General features: G+C 41.1%; 1 protein-coding gene across 3 annotated transcripts in view; it reads left to right on the forward strand.

Annotated features, from left to right (window-relative positions):
- Positions 1–22,357, forward strand: part of PXYLP1 (2-phosphoxylose phosphatase 1) — a 45,550-nt gene that overhangs the window by 17,421 nt on the left and 5,772 nt on the right. For all 3 annotated transcript variants that reach the window (XM_063166789.1, XM_063166788.1, XM_063166787.1), the window contains exons 3-4: positions 15,344–15,505; positions 16,355–16,481. In XM_063166789.1, coding sequence (XP_063022859.1) covers positions 15,344–15,505; positions 16,355–16,481 — 289 coding nt within the window. The remainder of the gene's footprint in view (positions 1–15,343; positions 15,506–16,354; positions 16,482–22,357) is intronic.

Genomic DNA, 22,357 nt, shown 5'->3' on the forward strand with positions numbered 1-22,357 from the left:
AATGAAAATGAGTGTTTATACATTTAGACTCAGGAAAATGCCCAAGCCACTGATTTTTTTTTTTTTTTTTTGTTAGAAGGGAGGTACCTCCTGAAGCATTTGGAGTGGAAATGAATGTTTTATGCTGTTGTGAGATTGTGAATCTCTGTTAGCAAGCAGTGCACAGCTTTGTGGAGGAGGGCTGGTAATTTTAGAATATGCTACTGCTTTTCTAAGCATGAAATGTTGAAAATGTCTGTTCCTTTCTGTGATAAATTTGTTTATAAAAGCAAAACAGTAACACTAAATGTATACTTATACAAGTGGTACATATCTTCTATTTTCAAACTTCTTTAGAGCAGAGCCTAACTCTTGTAAGTGCTTGATATTTTATCCCTCTTATCCACATGTGGAACTGTGGCATTTGAAGCCAGACTTGTGAATTTTAGCTGACTGAAGCAAAGGGAGTAGTAAAGGGCAAGCTCAGCTGTTTTTCTGTAGGTTCTGACTCAATATTACAAACAGCCCACACTGGGCTGGCTGACAAGGTCACAGTCTGGCTCCGGCTTCAGCTGTGAGGGTTCAGGAATTGCTTGCAGCAGTTTGCCACCCAGTCAAACAGAAAAGGATGCTGGTTGACTTTAATGTGCTGTGTGCTGGGAAGGACCTGGGACTGCTTTGTGAGCAGTGGTTTCTGCAGCTCATGAGGTGGTGCTGGTTGTGTGAGCAGTCCCAGTCAGTCTGTCCTTGCTTGTAAGACAAACTCCTGAGGCGCTTGTTTCAGAGCTGATAGTTGTCACATCTCGAGTTCAGACACAAGGAGAAAACTGCTGGGGAAAACAACCCCAGGGTAGGACCTAGAATCCTCAGTGTTGGTAGCTGGGGGTGAACCTAGGATTGATAAAAAACTCTGTCCCCTGTTGTGATGTTTGCTTGTTCTTGGTCCCTTTCTCTTCTCTTGTGGTTTCTGAGTTCTATATTCTGCTTTCCTGTGCTGTTTTCACCACAAGGCTGGTGCTTTCTGTGGATACTAACAGCTCAGTTCATGGGGTAGATAATGGAGAAAGCTTCCCCCAAAGGCTCTCTGAAAAGCTCTGAGAGCTGGAGGTGTTCTCTCCCACCAGCAGACTCAGAGGATGGACATGGAGCAGCTGTCCAGGACCCGGGTCAGGAGCTGCCTCAGCTCTGTCCCAGGGTGGGGCAGGCAGCTCTTGGTGGTTTATGTTTGTCACATGTGTGTGCTGGCTTGTGTTTGTCACATGTGTGTGCTGGTTTATGTTTGTCACATGTGTGTGCTGGCTTGGCTGCCTGCATCAAATGCCAGCTGCATCTCCTTCATCTCCTCATCCTGGCTAGAAGGAGACGTGTAAGCAGATTGCTGCACAGCTGGAGACTCCTTTTAAACTCCAACAGTCATTCTTCAAGGTGATGTAGTGCTGTGGGTCCTGTGAGACACAATCCTTCCTGCCAGGGCCCTCTGTCCTGTGCATTTTGGGCAATGGAGCACTTGGTTCTGCTCTTCATGTCCTTGAACAGGAGCAAAAGGCCCAGGGGCTGTGTTGAGCTTTGGCTGCCCATGGGGCTCGCTGCTTTACTGGCAATTTCACAGGGAGCAGTAGGGTAGGGGAACTGGCTTCAGGAAGTCCTACTGTTTTCAAGCTCTGTGTGTTTATTGAGGTAAATAATGCCACATTTTTTTTCCCTGAACATTCCTGGTGAAAGATGGGAGAAATGCATTTGAGACACATCTGAAAATTTACTAGGAGATTTTAATACCTGTTCATAGTTTTGTCAGATTTTGTTACCATTTGTAGTTGGCACATAGAAGGCTTTTAACAAAGAGTTTATACTTGCTGAAAAGGTACAAGCCTTAACAGTTTTAGACATCTTTAATATAATTGTGTAGCCTGGACTTCAAAACAAAAGGCTGGGGCCAGATGTGCCCTCAAGTTCAGTTTTGCTATTAATGCATTGTACAGAGTTAAACCTGAGGTATCAGCAATAGAGGGAACATCTCTTTAATGGCAAAAGCCACTGGATTTTGTAAATGTTTGAATTTTTAAATAGTGTATGAAAATGATACTGTTAAAAGTTAACATGAAAGAAATGTTCCAGTGCTGGCTAGAAAAATACTCCGTCTCTAATGGGTAATTATATCAATGGAACATTTTTGTTCGGGAAGCCCATTGGATTGGGAAACTGGTTGACTTCCAAACCAAATATGACTGGCAGATTAAAGTTTTATTAGGAATTGTCATTGTTTCCCTCTTGTTTTATGTTTGAGGCCAGAACTACAGAAAAGAGTGGAGAAGTATTTTTCTTATAGTGTTTATTAGTCCACATGTGTTTTATATTTTTCTCCTCCTTGTTTATGTAAATGGACATGGTTGTAAAACAGTTTAAAACTTCAGCATTAAAGACAAAAGGAGAGCTGGTTTTGATAGACTTGTCAGTTAAGGCTGTTCTAAAATGTAATTATGTTGTTTTCATCTGGACTTTTCAGTGTTTCACTTTGTCAGAAAAACTGCAGAATGGAAAGATGAGCATGTTCTATACTGTGTATTTTGTCTCTGTAAATATTATCTATAATGCTGTTGACTGAAACTGGGCAGTTTCCTCCTGTACAAAGACAGAATATATGTAGGGATACTTCATTCGTTTTTTGCCTGAAGAAGAGGTTGCAGTGGCTGAGATCTTTGTTCCTGTTCTGTGCTGTGTGACTGCCTGGAGCAGTGCAAGGGGAAGGGAAATGCAGTGGCTGGGGGCAGCTCTTGCAGCTCAGGGACAGAGGATGGCAGTGCACCTGCATGCAAAGGATGTGTCAGAATCCAGCTGTGGGCCTGCAGCCTCCAGCTAAGGATGTAAGACAGAATTTAGGACCCTGTCAATGTTAATTGCATTGGTGAGCCCTTAGGTCAGTCAGGAACAGCAGTTTACAAGGAGATCTGAAGAGCAGCTTTCTTTTTGCTCCAAAATTGGTACCTGAGAAGCCAATTACTGGGCAAACACTGGCCTTTCATTGCATTCATTAGAAGCATCTGTGACTGGCAGCAGAAGGTTCAAGGTGGGGACTCCTTGAATAAACCTTGGCTGAACCAAATGGAAAGGCAATTTAAAAGCTGTCTGTTAGGATGCCATGTGTACATTCTGTAAAATTTGCTTGACAATGGTTTTTTTACTCTGTAATCAAAGGCATGGAAATTAATTTTTCCATGAAGTAAATACTTTTTGTTTTAATTTTTTTCCCTATTTACTGAAAGCCTAAGGAAAAAAGTAACAGTCAAGAGAAGAGGACTAAAATGATGGTGGGAAAGCATCCCTTTTTACAGGGCTGTTTTTTATAGCCCTGTGGCTGACATCCACTCTAGACTGAGTTTCTGAGGGCTCTGGCTCTCAGGCAGCTCTTGCCCATGGAGGTTCTCTTCTGGTTTAGAGTTTGTTTTTCTACATACTTGGATGCTTTGATCAGTGGCTTAGGCTTGCCTTTTGATAAAAAAGCATCTTGGTGATGCTGCCACTGCGTTTTAGGATGTTGGCCACTGCCCCAGCAGGGTGCTGGTTCCCATGTAAAGTGTGGAGAGCTGTTTTATGGGTTTTTGGGGGTTTTAAAAAAAATACTTTCTCTGCCTCGTTGGGTCATGCTCAGGTGTTGGTGTATCAGCATATCTGGAAGTGACATTTTGCTGTTCCAGTAATATTTTCCCTCTACTTTCTGTCATTTGGTTTCACACTGGAGGTTTTGGTTTTAAAGATGAGTCACAGGAAGCAGGAATTGGGATTTTCCACACAGAAAAGCAGAAGAGTTTTATTTCATTGGCTTGGGCTTTGCCAGCAGCTCTTACTTGATGAGGACAGTGTGGGCATCATGTGCAGCACTGAGATGCTTGGGGTTTAGCCTGAGATCTCACCAAGGCTTCCTGCAGCCCCTGCTGGGAGCCAGAGCCCTGGGGCAGTGGCTGCTCAGGTGGGGATTGCATTTTGCTGCTGTATACAAGTAACTATATTTAAAACCCCACATCTTTAGAATGCTTCATGTAGAGAACGTGTTTTTGTCATGTGTTACCAGCATATGAAATTAAAAGGAGAACAGATATCTCCCTTCATGAATTTTGCCTTCGAGCTCATAAGCATGGCAAATTTTCCACTCATGAGAAGTCTCTCTGGGTTTTGCTCTTCAGAAGTGCTAATTTAATCTGAATTTAAGATTAAAGGGAAAAACAACCCACAAATAATAAATCCAAAGCTCTGTGTATTTTAGCAACAAATAAAGAGAGCTAACTGTAAATACAGAGATTTTTTTCAAAGATCCTTTTAATGTTTGTAACTGGATTTTAAATAACTGTTTTGTGATTTTTCAAAAGTGGTGCTATAATGCATCAATCCCCAAAATGAACCCCTGAAGGGAAAGGAGACATGATGAATGCTTGAGAATGATACTGTGGGGCAGTCTTACTTTCTCCTACAAAAATAGAGCAATCATTTCAAAGTAGTTGCTTTAAATATAGATCAGGTTAAATCACTTGAGACAGGACTTGACCAACAGAAGTGACTTGTCAGGCTACAGAACTTCATAATTCATATTTAACTACATATTCTGACTTCAGCCATGGTGGTTAGTTGGACTGCATTTTAGCAGAATTGATATGAGGTGTTAAGGCACATGTTTGAAGGCTGCTGTGCAGTTGATTCTGTAGTGGTAGGTCAGGTGATTTATTCATTTTTATATTAGCAAATTCTGTCTTGTCATTAAACCAGTTCTCTGCCTTTTCTTTTTCACAGCTCTTGAAAGCAGAGTCTGGCTGCCTTACAGGTCACTGCAGGCATGTTTGGAATGGCATGTTTGTCTTTTAAGTCAAACAAAATTATTCCTAGGATTTTTCCATATGTTAATTGTATATTGGGCTAAACTATGTTTTAACAACTGAAACATTGTTTTAAATTTGGATATTCACCCTATTTTGTTTGTAGAAATAGCAGAAAGAGAATATTGTTCCTAATGTGCTGCTGTTTTATTCTGTATAAATGGAGAGTCAGCGTTAGCTTACACAGGTGAAATCTGCACAGTGTCAAGCCTCAGTTCTCCCAGGAGCATGGCCCCTCTTTGTGGGGTTTGCATTCTAAGAATTCACAATAATTCACATTTTCTTAGCTTTATCTCTTACTTTACTTTTACCAAAGCTTTTAGGACAATGTTATCCATTAATTGCAAATGAATTCATCATACTTTAATAATTTGCTGTCCTTTGTTTGAGATTTGGGTTCTGCATCTTCATCAGAGAATGTTCTGACCCAAATTTCCCTTCTCTCCTTGTTCAGTGAGCAGGGTTTCAACAGGACAGGAACAGGACCCTAATGTCACTGGGTATAATGCAGTGGTGCTTTCCCTCTTTCTAGGCCATGTGCAGTCTTCTGAAAAGCATGGAGGGCCACTTAAACTTCATGTTTGATGATAGGTTTGTTTCTCTGAGCTGTCCTTTGTTCTTGCCTTAATCCCCACTGTGCTGCTGCAAATGAAAACCATTGGGGTTTATGGATGTGCTGGTTCCACTGTGTGTATCTGAAAGAGAGATGCTTAATATGCTTCATACAGTTGTTCATGTTTCTCCTTAGTCCTTTTAATTTTTCTCTTGTGAGTTGTCTTTCAGGCAGTTTTGTTCTTTTATCTGTGCTTTTGCAGGAATATCATTGCTGAAATGATACAGAGACTGACTTAATCCAAAGTGTCTTGTCACTTGACTGTAAAGATTTTTGAAAAAATTATTGTGTGTTATTGGGCATGTGGAGTTTCTGTGATTAATAAAGTGTCTCAAACTGCACTGATTTTGAAGATTTTAATGCCTAGAGGCAGTTTTTTTATTGCCTTTTGTTTTTTTCTAACAAGAGTAATCTCTGTTCTCAAAATTAGTTCCCTTCTGGCCTTTCAAAGCTCACTCTCTGAGAGAAAAGCAGTGCTTGTACATACTAAATTTCATTATGGTTTATTTTAAATGAGGCAGAGTCTAAGTAGTTTGTATTTAAAAGACTGGGGCTTTTGTGGACTTGCTGCAGTGAAATATGAAGTCTTGTAAAATGGAAGTGATCTCTCTTCATTACTTCTGTGAGATGGCTGGATTAAAAGGGCTGGAAACATATGTGGTGTAATTTTGGGTTTACCAACTGTGCACATTAATGCTGAATGAAGACAAAAAATAAGATTCACTGTCTTCCCCTGAGCTGTTTTATGGCAGGAGTCCCAAAGATACCAATAATTCTCTGATCCAGAGAGCACTGTTCTAAATTCCTGAGATTGATTGTCAAGGAAGGTTTCCCCAGCACAGAAATCCGCCAGGTTCTACTGTATTAAATATGTTTTGAGGTTTGCTGCTGGCAAATCCACGGCAGCTTTCTGTGCCTTGGCCTGGTGTTGACAAGGACAAACAAGAGAGCTGGCTTGGCTTGGGTAAGCAGTGGCATATGGTGTTGAGATCACTTCCCTGAGCAGGTCACTTTGTGGACAGAAAGCAGTTGGGAATAGATGTGAAACAGAAAAGTGCTAATTTAATGCAGTAGTGAAAATATTGATTTGAATTTGTAAGGCTTTTTTATCTTGGAAGGCCAGTGCTGTAGAGAAGTGCCAGATGTCTGTGGGTTGTGTCTGTCTGATGCCATTAACATATGAGGCACTTGGTGCCCTGTGCCTTGGGCTGCAGAGCTTTGATCTCTGCCTCCGGCCAGGTGTGAGGCAGGGACAGCTCAGGAGAGAGGATCAGAAGATGCCTTTACCAGTGAGCTGGTGTAGTTTGTTGCAGCCCAGAAGCTGCTGCCTTGGTGTTTTGACACCAGGGGAGCAGTACTTCTGAAGCTGTGGTGGGCAGAATGTGATTTAAAGTCTCTTTATTTCTTTGTTTTCCCTGTGTATTTTGGGATTCTGGATGTTCAGTACACATCCTAATGACACTTGACTTGAATGTCAAAAGACATTTTGTTTTGAGTCTGAGGAGGCTGAGTCTCCCCATTCTGAGTTTGAGGAGAGCCCTAAGGAAAAGAGGCACCTAGGATGATAGAAAGGAGTGGTGCATGTTTGTCCTGTGTGCAAGGAGCTCTCACAGGGCTTCAGCTGTGGAGAGCTCATGTCAGCAGCAGATTGCTGGGTAACAGAACAGCAGCAACTCTTGAACTACCTTGAACTCTGCTTTATGGGGTGTATTTTTGTATCATGCCCAGCTTCTGTAGATGAGAGGATCACTGAAGCCTGAAGGATTTATAGCCCATGTTCCTGAGAAAATACTTTTTGCTGTGTGTTCTTCTGCTGTGCTGAATCTTCTTGGCTGCTGTGTTGGTGTTCAGTTCATGTGTGAAATCTGCCAAGCATCCTTTTTCAGTCCTGTTGCAATTGCTGCTGCACAGCTTCCCACTCCGGTATTTCTGGGATTCATACAGGACAAAAGGAAAGAAAAAACCAATCAAACCCCAAACTAAAAGCAAAGGCAAAGGTCCCCACCCCCTGGAAAAGGATGGCAGAGGCCCTCAGTGCAGTGTATATCAGTGCAGAGCAGTTGATCTTTATTTTGGGACAATACTATGGAAATGGGAAGAGTTGCCAACTGTTTCTGAACACAGCTGATAAAAGCTGTTTGGAAAATCTGTTCCAGGACAATTCAGTTGGATTAGCTCATTTAGCTGGTGCTCAGTTCTGTAGACAGAAGCAGGACAGTGCTTTAAAATCTTCCTGCAGTGCTCATGACTCTTGTTGGATAAGCAGCAGTGGCTGGATCTACTGTATTTATAAAAACCGTGCTCAGGCCACTATTCCCCCCTGTTTAGTCTTTGTGTATTTAAGCCTTGTTTGGTGGCCCTCAGGACACTGATTTGGCACAGATGAAGTCTTCTCACAGCATGATGAGATGTGGCAGCTCTCAGCAATAGGAGGGACTTCACCAGAGCCGGGTGGTTTGTTGCCCTTCTCACGTGGGAGTCCCAGTGGGGCTGTGGTGGCCCAGGACTGACAGAACTGTGTCACTGCAAGCACTGCTGGGCTCCTTCTGCATCTTGTCACTGAACAACATGGAGAAGGAGCACGATGTGACTTGAGCAATGTGTTTATAGAGCAGCAAATCCATCTGCTTGTCTGGGTGTCTCACAGGAACCTCCCCCACTCCCCCCAGACCCAGTGCAGAGCCAAGCAATGGGGTAATTAGTGACATGCTGGGAAAGAAAAGCTTTAGCATGCACGTGTATTTATTTTAAAGAAATTAGTATATTAAATTGATGAAAATATAAATCTGTTTGGTGGTGAACATTACATGTAGAGTTTCAGTGTAGTAGGAAAATATGATAAAATACAGCAAGTAATTTTTCACTTTGGGAGGAGAAGTGGAAAAGGATTGTCATCTCTAGAGCTTGAAAAGGCTCAGATTTGCAGTCAGCATTGCTGTGTTATTGCTGTCAGGCTGAAAATCCTGGAAGCTGTTTAAGCAGTGCCATATGCCCTTCTGAATTGTCCAGTGAAAAACAATGGGAGGCGGGGGGAAACCCCTGAAACGATAAAGCTCTTTTCAAAGTCACATCTGGACTTAATAAATGCAAGCACACATTGTATAATTTAATGTATCTGCTTAAATTAGGTCTCAAACACAAGAGTACAAGGCCTGCCATGTTGTGTTTGGTGCAAAAAGGATTTTCTTAACATATTTATTTTCCTCATGTAAGTTGGATTGTGACCTTGTAAAAAAATCTGCTAGCCATGCAGCTAATGCAGCTGGAAATAAGAAACCTGTTCCCTGCAGTACTGGTGTTTAAAGCTAAAAAGCTACCAGGCATGGTGGTTGTGTGTAGTTGTTCTATTTTACCTTTGAACATGAACACACAAGTACTGAAATCTGTTTTTTTGCCCTGACTCTGATATGGAATAAAGCCCTGGGTCAGTCCCTGTGAGCTGTGGCTCCATGGGCCAGGGCTGCTTTGGGCAAATGCCCCAAAATAAGGAAAACCTTTAAAGAAGGTTCACAGCTTGTGAGGCAGAAAATAGGCAGGCAAGTAGGCTTTGCCCCACTCTGGGAAGGGGTAGGAGGGTTGGCTATTTCTGTCCAGCTCTGTGAAAAGCAGCTGAGGAGAGCAGCCTATTTATAGTAGCTCTCAGCTGTCCATAGGAACATTTGCATCTCCAGTGGAAAACTTTAGGGATCTGAAAACTAAGAAGGCTGAAGACTCGGGTGGCATTGGACTGAAGAATAAGCTTTTGGTTGCATTTCATGTAAGAAAATAACACCAGGATTGATTAGAAAAACTAAGATGCACTTACAAGTTGCAGCTGCAATTGTGTTATTATTCTGGGGAGAAAGCAGGGACTGTGGTGAGAAAACTCATGCTGGGTGTGTAGGCTTCCATTTTGTTTGTGTGTGGCAGGAGAGCAGTGTTAAGTCTTTAATTTTTTTTCCATATGTCCTAATGTCTGTTATTCTCTTCAAAACATTAAAAATCTAAATACTCTAGAGCTCACACTCCTTCCCCCTTCATCAGATCTGACTTCCACTGGGTTAGCTGAGCTCCATCTGCAGCCTCCTAAATTCCCTGAGTTCCCATTTTCTGTCAGTGAACCTAGGATATACAGGATGCTTCAGAAAACTTACATTTCCTGCACTTTGAACAGAGTAACAGTGTTTTTATTTCAAATTTCCCCTGGGTATTTTTGCAGTTGGAGGAGAGTGGTTCCTCGTGTTTGGCTGCCCTGCTCCCAACTCCAGCAGGTTTTGGATGGAGAGTGGCTGTAGCTGAATTCTCCAGGAGAAGGGCAGGAAGGGACCTGATGCTTCAGGCTCTCTGGTGACTGGGTCTGCAAGGTTAAAAGAAAAGGGAAATCCACCTCATTTCTTGATTAAATCACAAGAAGTAATTGGGGGAGGAAATGGGACTTAGTTCTGCCTTACCACCATGAAACTGAAGATGTTTGAGGAACTACAAGAGGAAATATAAACATAGCACTTAACAGAATTTTAAAAACAGTGTTTTTCTGATGTTGACTCAAGTATGCAGAAATTTACCCAACCAAGATGAGTGCACTGAAATGGACACACACCCTCCTCATCCACCCAACTGTGTGAATTTAATCAATTTCTCATGACAGGGTAAAATTTTTCTGTAAGAATTTGAAATATGATGCTCTGTTTCACAAGTCTGCTGCAGCATTCCTCATGGTCTTCCAAAGTAATTGGTTTTTTTGCTGTAGGAAGGGAGATGTCCATGTTTATTTGATAGGATCAATAGAACTGTTCTAGTGGATTTTAATTTCTGGTGTCAAAATACGCTGTGCTGAAGGCCATGGCAGAAGTGTGGCTCTGCAGTATCAAGTGCAGGTGTTCAAGGCTGCTGTGGCAAGCATTTTTCAGCACTTTTGATTAAAAACACTGCCATGAAAAGAATATTTATTCAATGATATCTGCTACTTGCTTGCTACACCTAAATACTCTTTTTTTTAAAGTTTGTCCTAGAATGTGACATGTAGGCTGCTGGCAATAGAACTGTGCTGTAAGACTGCTTGAGAAGTCTCTAAATTACTATGATTTCTTTTACAGAGGGAAAAACAGCAGCAGCAGTCCCAAAATTGAGTGGGTTAAATAGGTGTATGTGTCTGGGCACATGTCAGCCCATAACTCACCACTGGTGCTGAGTGTTTGCAAACTGTTGGAAACTCAGAGGGGATCTGAGTCTCTGCTTGCTCCCATTTGGCTGCTTAGTCAATCCTGTGAGCTTGGGAGTTCCTGCCCTGTTCCCTGCTGAGGCTGATGGATCTGTGTTGGATCCCCCACTGTCAGAGTTTGGGCAGGTTGGATTTCAGGTGTGTAAGGAGGGAAGGGCTCCCCTCTGCTGCCCTGCCACAGCTGCACTCAGGGTTGTACCTGTGTCACCTTGGAATGCACACAGCTGTGAGGTTGAAACACTGGGGAGAAATTGCACTCCAAGGAACCTTCTTTGTCTTCTCAGGTTTGTTAAAGCAGAGCATCGCATTGTTGCTATTCCAGGTTAAATTTAAGTGTGTGCCCTCCTCCATTCCTCACTGTTTTTCTCTCTATTACCCACCTCCCCCATAGCTCCCTTCACTCTTTTTAAATTTTCTTTGTGATTGTGCTCAGAGAATTTGGCAGCACTGTGGGAAGAAAGCCTTGAAGCTCAGAGCCTGTTGTGTGGTGCAGAGGGGGCTGTGGCTGCCCATGAGCACCTCTGTGCTTGAGGGACCCCTTTGGCCCCTGCTCCTCAACAGGCAGGACACACAGCAAGAGTGGAGAAAATGAAAGGGCAAATGCTTGGGGAAGCAGAGTTGCGGTGAAAAAAGTAGTTAAGGGATTGAGACGGAAAAGACACTGAGGATTGTCACTTGTTTGTAGGTTCATTGTGGACCTACATTAAAAAAAAATTCCTCTTCAAGTTCTGTAGGGCAAGAGGTTTGATTCAAAGTAAAAAATCCTGGTTTTTTGGTTTTTTTTTTTTTTTTTTTTTTGTTAATTAGGCTACACATGCTAATAAACTAAAAGCCAGTGAAATTTTAGGACTGTAAAAGTTTAGTAGCTCCATTTATATTTTATATAAATACTAAATCTAAAGTTAGAAAATTGTGTTCACAGGCTTAGAAAGCCTTTCAAAGGACCTTTGAGGTTATTTTTTTGAATAGTACTTAATAGTTTGACCAGTGTGAGGTTAATAAGCCTTTTTTTGTTTGTGTGATTACTCACCATTCACATACAGCACATTAGTGATTGTGCCCTTATGCATTATGGATGAAGACCCTTGCTGTTAATACAGATCTTACCTTTGAGCCAGTCAGAGCCTTTATTTAGCAAGGCAAAAGCAGAAAATGAGAAAGGTGGGTTGTGTGTCACATAGGCATATTTGAACTTCATTAATACCCAAATGTGCATTTGCAGTCCCAGGCAGAGCTCTAAAACTGATCCTGGGGGTGAGGGTGGGGTTTTCTGGGCCCACGCCTGGGGGTTTGCAGGGGTCACACTGGGACTTGCAGGCTCATACCCAGGGTCACAGGGTGTCAGAGCTCTGTGCTCAGGTTGCTTCATTTCTCCACTGGCAGTTTACCCTCAGTGTTGCAGGATGTGCTCTTCGGCCCGTGTGTGCCTTAGCTGCTTTTTCCAGATTGTTTTTTACTTTTTTTTTCAGATTGTTTTTTCACCTTTTCCCCCCACCTCAGTTGTTTTCAAGAATTCCTGTCTCTTTTGGGTTGTTCTTCTGTACAGTACTCCTGTTCTAGCTTCCATTTTTTTCCAGGGAAAGAGCAGCTAGAGGAAGAGCTGGGAGCTGGGGTGTTTAACCTGGACAAAAGGAGGCTCAGAGGGACCTTCTCTCTCTACAATCTCCCGAAAGGAGTTTATAACCAGGTGCCAATCACTCTCTTCTCCCAGTCCCATCAAGCAACAGGACAAGAGGAAATTGCCTGAAGTTGTGCCAGGGGAACTGCAGACTGATATGAGGGAAAATGTGTGGATGTGGCATTTGGGGCCAGGTTTTAGTGGTGGAGACAGCAGTGCTGGGTTAACAATTGGATTCGGTGATCTCAGAAGCCTTTTCCAACCTTATGAATCTGTGGAGTCCACATTCACCACCAGACTTTCAGAAGCCTGACTGTTCTGCTCTGTGCTAGGCAGCCTTGTTAGTGCCCTGGTGAAGCAGAAAGGGGTGGGGGGAAAGGTGGAAGGGGATAAATAACTTTTTGTGCTCTCCAGCATGTGCGTTTGCTTTTCTTTACCCGTCAGCAGAAGGTTCCTTACAGTGGGCTTGCTGTTCTTCATTTCTGCTCTGTGGCTGCATTGCTATTTGACTGTTTTAAATAGTATGTTTGCATGGGCCTGAAAGGACCTTCTGTGTTATAAAAGATGAAAACTTCAGCTCTGTTAAGCCAGAAAATTGAGACTAACATGGCTACTTGTGCTGCTGCTTCTCAGGCTATTTGGAGCTACAAGGGAAAACAACAATGGAAACTGGTTTTATTGCCTGTCTTTCTGATTTTAGGTAAATATTCTTGATTCTTTTTCATGGATAAATATGTTTCTTCTTGGTAAACAGTCTTGCTACCTTTTGTATCTCAGCCTAAAAGGAGGACTGCAGGAGGGAGAGAAAATGATAATGAAGTGATTTAGTGTTGGATTTGCTGTTCTTTCTACATGAATTGCACTTCGTGTGTTTGGTTTTCTGCTGCACTGAATTCTGTCAAATTCATGTCAGTTTTGTAGCCCTAATGGGTATCTGTCTCCTGCCTGGGCTTCTGAGCACAATAGCTGATTTGGTAAAGTTGCCATTTTTCCAGAGGGGATTAGTTGCTGTATAGGAATTGTTATCATTCCACTGAAAGCACTTCTGAGTCCCTCTTGCTTGGAAGCTACTTGTCTGATATTTGGGGGTTTATATATTTGGGCATTCAGGAACTTGGTGGGGAGGAGGGAGTATGGAAGTCATACAATTAACTTTTTGCTCTTTAAATGCCACTAGGTTTTTTCTTAAACACATTTCTTAGTCAAGCTTTTGAGTTCATTTAAGAATGTGCTCTTCAGGTTCTGTGGTATGATTTAAAATAAAGGCTCCTGGAGGTTTTTTTTTCTAATTAAACTTAGTATTGGAATTTGGATTTTATTTATTTTGAACTGTATTGACTGAAAAATTAATCTGAGTTTGGAGCTGCAAGAATTCTTGAAGGAGTGATTTTTCAGCAGTGTTCAGGTGTGATCTTCTGTGACCAGAGCCTCTCTGTCTCACAAGGCAGCAGCTGCTGTTTGACTGTTCCATCAGATCTTGCTTCTGCCTGATACCAGCCCATGAATTCAGTTTTACTTTGTGTTTCAAACAATTTTATCCTGGTGGGACTCTGGGAAGAGCTGCATTGAGCGCTTTCCTTTTATTATTTCTGTAACTTACTACTTTTCCCCCTCACTATAACTTTTCAAAATTGTTGTTTCAAAGTAGTTTTTATGTAGCTTCTTTAGTTACAAAAATAAGTTTATGAATATTGGGAAATAAAAATGTTTTCTCTTTCCCTTTCTGTTGTCAAGCTACTTCTATAATAACAAGTCCATATTCTTTATAGTTTTAGTGTTAGCAAGGGTTCCAGTTAGATGATGAAATATGTTTCAGATCTATTTTATTAACTGCTCTGGTTGGGCTAAATGCACATCAAAATCATGTGTTACATTTCTGGTTTACATTGTTGTATTCCTGTTGTAGTGAAACATGAGCTTTGACAGGCACAGCAGTGGAAAAATCCTGCTCAAAACCTCCCTTAGTCATAGATTCAAGTGTGACTGTGTGCACACTGGCAGACTTCTGTTTTGGGCAAGTGCATGTTACTGTGAACTAATAGAGAAATTCACATAAAATATTGCTAAGCTGTAAAAAACAATGTGAAAACTGTGTAGCAGTGTTCTGACCTTGTAATGATTTACAGCTGGAAGAGCAGAACTGAGTATGGAAAAAATAGAGAATAGAATAGAATAGAATAGAATAGAATAGAATAGAATAGAATAGAATAGAATAGAATAGAATAGAATAGAATAGAATAGAATAGAATAGAATAGAATAGAATAGAGGCATTTGTTATTGCAAGTGTAGTCTGGGAAGACTCATTAATTAAGACTCACTGATGCTCTTACATTAAGGCAGGGTCATTATAACTCTGGCCTTACATTTAGATATGCTTCAACTTTCATCTACATGTCAGAAGACTTAGTGGTGGTATTTCTGTTAGCTTCTCCTCTGTATGTGTTTACTGCATTTCTTTGTGTTTCATATTTGTTTGGATAGTCTCAGTTTCATTCCAAGAAATATATTTTCTATGGTCTTTTAAAATTTATTTTATTTTTTTTAAATAAGCCAGACTGTTTAAGGTTGACAAAGTGGCAATGTAAGGACAGGGATTAGTGAGGAAAATGATGAATAATCCAGTCCTTCAATCTTGACTACTTTGTTTTCCCAGTGGTTTGTACTGCCCTCATCATAACTGTGCTGTGTCTTTTGCTGATGTCCTTCAATGTCAGTTTTTAAATAAGAATGATGAGAGACAGCCAGACCTATTGTGGCACTTTTTCTGTGATTCATGCTGAGAGACTGAGAGCAAAAGCAGCTTCAAGGAGAGTGCAAAACCCAGAGTTGTTCTACGGCTGGGTCTGCTCCTGAAGTTTTAGCCAAGCATTGACTTAGACAAGAGCTTTTCTGGGCTGTGGAAATCAGGGAAAAAAATCACAGTGAAGTTGTTGCCTACTGTTGAGAGACATCCTTTCATGAAACCATAATCTTTGTGCATAATTACTTTAAAATAGTGATAAAAAAGTCATAATCCTCTATGTCCCTAAAGTCTCATGAAGATGTATGGTGTATGTTTTGTATCTTTCAGTGCATTTAATCCCAGTAAACCCTGTGAGGGAGGATGGGTTGAATCCCAAGAGCAGGAAGAGAATAATGCCTGATCTGCTGACGGAGCCCCCTGCCATAGACCCCGTGTACGAAGCTCAGGTGTACTGCAACGTTCCCAGCATCGCCGAGCGCAGCATGGAAGGTGAGCTGGCCTGGCAGGGCACACCTCAGCTCAGCTGCTTTTCCTTTGTGCTGGTATTGGAAATGAGAGCTCTGTGCACTGTCAGTTCACTGCTGCTTGGAGAAGGTGGAGCAAATGCCAGCTGGTCACTGAATTACGTTAAATCATTCAAAACCTGCTGCTCCCCTTCCCCTTCCCCTTGATTTTCAGAAATTGTTCTGTCCCGCCACTAGTCAGCTATAGGTCTAAAACTGAAAGGATTTGGAGGGGTATAGATACTTAATATTTAAATTGTAATTCTTGTGACACATCAGCTGCATTTCAAACAGTTGACTTGGAATTCAGGAAGAAAAACCCCACAAAAGTAATTAATTTTGGAATTACAAGCCATTAGACATGGTCAGCTAGAAGGCATATTTGCATTCTTTACTCCACAGCAGCTGCAGCAAGTTTGAATGAAGCCCTTCATTAGCATATCCTACTAATGGTTATCAAATAAATCACAAACCAGTATGTCAGAAAGATCCAGATTAGACATGCTGCAAAATCCATCATTATGATGGGGACCTGAAGAGAGGCATTATGAAGGTGGAATAACCTTATTGTGTTGACAGAGTTCTGTGCTTGAGTAGTGTTTTGTGTGGTTGGTGGACTTCAGATGTACTGTGGAGATATGCTGGGAGCCTCAGTTTTGTATAACTTGTCTTGCAATCTGAAGTAAAATATTTCTTAGGTTGGTAAATTGTAATTTCCTAGGGGTGTTTTCTTTCATTTCAATACTAAAGCTATCAAGCTAATGATAGTTACTTTTTTTTGTATTAAAGAAAGTGGATGTAGGTAATTTTCTTGTTTTCCCTTTCTTCACTGCAGGTCATGCCCCTCATTATTTTAAGCTGGTGTCAGTTCAAGTGCTGATTCGACACGGCGATAGGTACCCTCTGTATGCCATTCCCAAGACAAAGAGACCTGACATCGACTGCATGTTGGTGCCCAGCAGGTAAAATTCTTGGAGGTTGTCTTTACTAAGCTCTTTTTTTGCTTGAGAATAATTTTTTTCCTCTTCAGGAAACAATTTGTGCAGCCTGAAGTACACTGTGACTTCTGGCCATTGTGTATTGCCATGGTTTAAAAAACCTGCCCCTGGATCAGTGGTACACAGTTTTTTCTTTGAAACAAAAGCTATTGCATGTTACCAGTTCTGACCAGAGTAAGTTCTTCATATTTCTTTAAAAAGCAAAAGCTATTTAGTTGGATATTTAAGTTGCCATTCCTTTTAGATAAGTTTCTACATTTTCAAAATGTAAGTGCATTGTTTGAGATGATCACTTCCCTTCATGCTTCTCTTCATCTGAATACAAAAGCTCTCAGGCAGTTCAGCACTACCATAAGATATTTGTATTTATTTATCCATATTTGTATTTATTTTTTCTTTTACTCTTCAGAAATACAGGCTCTCAGAACTTTCCCTTAATAATTTGTGTCAGAATTCAGGAAAAAATGGGAGTTGTACATTTAACTATTAAAATACAAGTTAATAGAAAGTGCTACTGTTTGCTGCTTGACAACTCCCCCTTTCCTGTAGTTACCTCTCTCTGTTTAGATCTGTCACAAGTTAGTTATTTGTGTCTAACTGCCACTAAAACATCATTTTCCTTTCTGTTTCAGTATAGTGCTTTTGTCTAACATCATGTCTTTGTAGATTGCTGAAAACTGTTTTCACACCTGAATCACTTTGAGCTGCAGATCTGATCTGAATGGCTCTTTGTGGAAGAACCTTCCTTTTTTGTTTAGATTCTACTCACTGATATAGGTGAATTATAGTGTACAGCAGTAGAAAAGCCCAGTGATGTTGTAATTTCCCAACCTTTGCCATGGCTTGTTTGATTACATGTAAGTACTTTTAAGTAGGATGATGACGGTGATTTTTCAGCAGAGGACTTGCCAGTGAACCTATTGAATACTTAAAATTAAAATACCAAGATATGTTAGCAAAAGCTCTGGGCAAATCTACCCCTTCATGCTGCTGTCCCCTCAGCAGTGTCAGTTGTGGAGATTTCAATGGCTAAGGGCTGTGTGTTGTGTTCCTTCATCCATTACTCAGGAAAAGAGGCACAGTAGGTACACAAAGCAGTGTAGATGGACCATAAATACCTTTTGAGAATGGCATGGAATCTCCTCTGTCTTTGATTCCACACCAGAAAACCAAGAACATGATTTCTTGACTCACAAATGGCTTTACTCTGTTGTGCTGGAGGTGTTGATGCCACACTGAAAGTACATTTCACCTTGGTGCCTGGGAGATCATGGAGCAGATCTTCATGGAAGGGATTTTTAGGCAAGTGCAAGACAAAGCAATGATCCAGGACAGCCAGCACAGCTTTACTCAGGGCAAATGTGCCTGACCAGTCTGGTGGCCTTCTATGATGGGGTGACTGGGACAGTGGTCAAGAGAAGAGCGACCTGTGTCGTCTGCCTGGAGTCCTGCAAGGCTTTCAGGGTGGTCCCTCATGGCATCCTTGACTCCAGCTGGAGACATGTGGGTTGGAAGGGTGGCCTGCTCAGTGGATGAATGGATGCTGAGGTGCTCAGTATCTGTGTCCATGGAGGCCCTTGGTGGGTGAGTGGTGTCCCTCAGGGCTCTGGGACCAGTGCTCTTCAATCCCTTCGTTACCAACGTGGGCAGTGGAATTGAGTGCACACTCAGCCAATTTGCAGTGGCAAGAATTTTGTGTCCAGCTTGAGAAGCAGATCCATGAGAAACTCAAGAGGGTCAAGAAGTTTAAGAGGTTCACCTGGCTCAGGGCAATCCCAGACATGGGTACAGACTGGGAGGGGTCTCTGAGAATAACCCTGCAGAGGACTTGGGGGTTCTGGTGGATGAAAAACTGGGCAGGAGCCAGCAGTGTGCACTGGCAGCCCAAGAGGGCAGACATTGGCTGCTGCTGTTCCTGTGTTCACACTTCAGCTTCCACCAAAATGCCTGTTTTGTCAAGAGGTCATCCAGGGGTCTGGTCCAACATCCTTCAGGAGAAGTTGGATGTTCTTGAGAGGTCCCTAACCCCAGAAGCACTCTGTGCCTACTGCAAATTGATTAGCTTCCTGAAATGAGATGTGCATTCCTGAGACTGCAGAGAGGAGACCAAACTTCAGTTATCTCTACCATAGAGTGGAGTGGGAGTTGTTTTAATAAAAAATTAATTTTTCTAAGAAGATGGAAAATGAATTATTTGCTAATAGCTATGATAACATTTTTAATGACCTGTCTGTAAGGGGTGAGATTATTTTCAGCATGAAATACTAAGTAGAGAAATATGATCCAGATTCCTAAAGGCTCTGATCTTCTGATCTTTCTTAATATCTGTCATGTTAGAATGTATGTGAGAAAGCTTTATTGAAAAGATGTTAACAGCAAGTGACAGTGTTAGATGAGTAGCTGTGTTTCTCAGTATTAGTGTGCCACATGAGACCTCAGTTTTGTATTTGCCAGAAAAGCTTTTATAGCTGTTTCCAATTCAGTTTCAGGCAAGGAGTACAACATGAAGGCCCTGGAGTCAGAGAAGGATCAGTGTGGCTTTGACACAGAATGACCAAGAGGAGCAGTTGAGAGGGCACAGCCAGGCTCTGGGGAGGCCAGAGGGGAACACCTGTGGCTCTCACTGATTTGTGAGCATTAGAGCATCACTGTGTAAATGACACATCCCCTACCCCTCACAGCCACTCAAAGACCTTGTCTCCTCAAGAACAAAATTTATATAAAAGAGCATCTCCTCTCCTAATTTAGGGCAGCGGAAAGATGAAAGGAGTTGACTCTGCACCATTCTGTCCAGATGTGTTAAAGCTGACCTTACTGAATAAAGCTAGAAGGAAGCCATTGTTTTGAGTGGAACATTCATTACTTCAGCATCAGGAAGTTATTTGCTGTGTTTGGCTGTCAGGCTTATATTCCTTTGTGATGTAAATTTGGAGGTTGATTGTAAATGTGTTTATATGGGGAGTGTGACAGGGTCTGTAATCATTGCCTTTGAACTGAGGCTTTCTTGCTGCTGTACAGTTGAGCTGAGATGTCTGATGGAAAGTCTGGCTTGTTTAAGCTTTCTGGACTTACAACATCAGATAAGCAAGCTGCTCATATGCAGGCTGCTCTTTATTTGACTTGGCATTCAGCTGATGGAATTCATTAATTAAGCAGATTATGCCACAGGCCCCTGGACTTCTAATGGATATGCAAAATAGCCTTGAGGTCACACTTGGGTTTTGTGAATTATGGATTGTGACATATAAGTGTGGGATGAATATAAGCAAATGGATTAAATGCTTTGGAGATTTCTTCCATCTAAAACTTCAATTAATATTATTGTTATAATTTTTATTGTTCTGGATGCAAATTTCCAAAGGGAACCAAATAATGCATTTTTTTTTCCTCAAGAAAACTACTTGAATAACATTATGAAAATCTGTTCATTGTAGTATTTGCTTATGGGGGAAAGAAATTAATCCCACACATTTTTTTCCTTATGTAGCTCACATTTATAGTGTCAGAAGTAAAAAATATGCAGTGTTTCTTCGCTGAGTTTGTATGTGAGAGAGAAGAAACGCTTTTTGGAAGATGCTAAAATGATTTCAGAAGACTGCTGTAATTTGATAGTAAGCTGGGTTAATTAGCATATACTTGAAGACATTTTGAGAGGTGTTGATGGTAATCATAAGAAGCTTAGTAACAAATACGGAAATTTTAGGTTCAATATGCACTTGTTTTGAAGCTGCCACAGAAACAAGCTGGGAGGTGGGAGATGAGACAAGTGTCATCCTGTGAGCTGAAGGCAGCGTGGATCTGACTTGGAGTGAGGTCAGAGTGGGATCCAGCCCAGAGTCAGGTGAAGAGAGGTCTCCTGAGGCCTCTGCTGGCTTTAAAGCATCAGACAGCAGTGGAGGAGATGGGATTCCAGAGCCATGGAATGGTTTGGGCTGGAAGGGACCTCACAGATCCTCTCATTGCCCCTGCCAGGGGAGCACTGAGGAGTTTGTATAGAAGTGTACAAGCTGTGAGACCTTTATGAATAAATAATCCCCAACTGTACTTCTGCTGCATTAGGATCTCTTCTGTGGACTACACTGATCTATTGTTGGGTGTAGTGGCTTTCCCCATTCATTTGTTTTGTGAAAAGCACACACTGTAGTACTCCTTTGATCTCACACTTTTTTTGCCTACTTGAACTTCATAAAAAAGACGTTATTTTTGCTTGAAGTTCTAAAATGATTTTTTTGCATTTTAAATAAAGAGAAAGGAACTCACTCTTGGGATAGTTTGCAGGCAGAATTTTGTATTGATGATTACAGAAAAGTCATGCTTGTGTGTCTGAAGCCTGGTGGGGTCATGTTTACTCACTGAGTGATGCACTGAGGGCTCTGCAACACCTTGTGAGAAGCTTGCTCCTCTCAGCTGTTGACATGAATTTTTGTATTAACTCCTCAAGGAAAAAGGAAATTTTATTGAAGGATGCCAGCTCTGTTCCTGGCAGAAATACATAATATAGTTCAAATAGTCATGCAATATTTCTTCCCTTGTACACTGGTTACAGGGTAGCAATAAAAGGTGATATTAAAGCATTTTAAGACCTTTGTAAATATGATATTTAAGTGTTGATTAAGGATTTAAATGTTGGTCCATTTTAATGCTAGAACATGAAAACCAGAGTATTCAATCTGGGATCTATTATCCCAGTGCTTATGTTGTAAATTACAAAAGGATCAACTGAATTAATTATTTGAGGGAAAAGATGCATCCTCAGTTTTGTTACAGATAAAATTTATTCTGTTGTACAGAAATAAAATCATTAGAAGGCAAATGAACAGATTTTAAATAAGGGAACCAAATGCTAAAATTGGGAAGTGTGGCTGCTGTTAGAGGGTTTAAATGAAAAGCTGTTCCATTTTCTGACAAAATTTGAAATATTTTCTATACTCCTACCTTTTGCAAATGTGGTAGCTTGCCATTGTAAGGCCAGGAAAATTACAGAAGGATATCTCTTTAGTTCATTTTTATTTTCTGATTACTCTTATGGAAATAAAATTTTGAGGATAATTCAGTCTTTTCAGCTGTACAACGGAGCAATTTCCTTTGCTTCCTGCTCCAGCAGCCCCAGCAGCCTCAGCCGTGTTGCCTGGATACTCCATCTCCTGCAGCATCTGTAAATTGGCCAATTCAACAGGAGGATTCATATTCTAAATAAAAGCCAAGTCCTGGGGTGGGAGGGGGAATACTTTGTCAGCTGGGAGCCTGAGTGCTGCTGCAAGTCTTGCTGCTGAGAAAAATAGATGTTTGTTTGCCCAGTTGTACAGGGATATCTGTTTAACAAGGAGTAAGCTTTGAATTTCTATTTAGAAAGATGTCCAAAAGTCATATTTCATATATTTTGTAATGCACTTTTGCAGGCTTGGGCTTATCTTGTGCTCACTTTAAATCCAGTGTAATCCAAAGTCAAGTAACTTGCATCTCCATGTCTAATATTATTAATACACTCTATTAATACACTGGAATATAAAATCATCAATTATCATCCATTTTCTAGTTTTATCTTAAAAGTTAATTTATTTTGTCTGCCATTTTTTCAGAAAAATCCTTTTGCAAAGTACAGATAAATACTTTTCTTTCTTCTTCCCTTTCTTTCTTCCCACAAGTGATTGCTGGCAATTTTATCAGCACAGATTTGATTCCATTAGAATTCTTTCAGGCTTTTCTAAGCAAAGCAGCAAAAGAAGCAGGATGGATAAAGCAGTTCTGTTAGTTTTCTTTCACATGTATTTGCAGAGCTTATTAATTAAATGAACAGAGTTTAAGGAAAATTTTGATTGTCAGTTTATTAATGTGTAGAG

Source organism: Melospiza melodia, chromosome 12 (genome assembly GCF_035770615.1).
Source record: "Melospiza melodia melodia isolate bMelMel2 chromosome 12, bMelMel2.pri, whole genome shotgun sequence".
Taxonomy (NCBI): Eukaryota; Metazoa; Chordata; class Aves; order Passeriformes; family Passerellidae; genus Melospiza; species Melospiza melodia.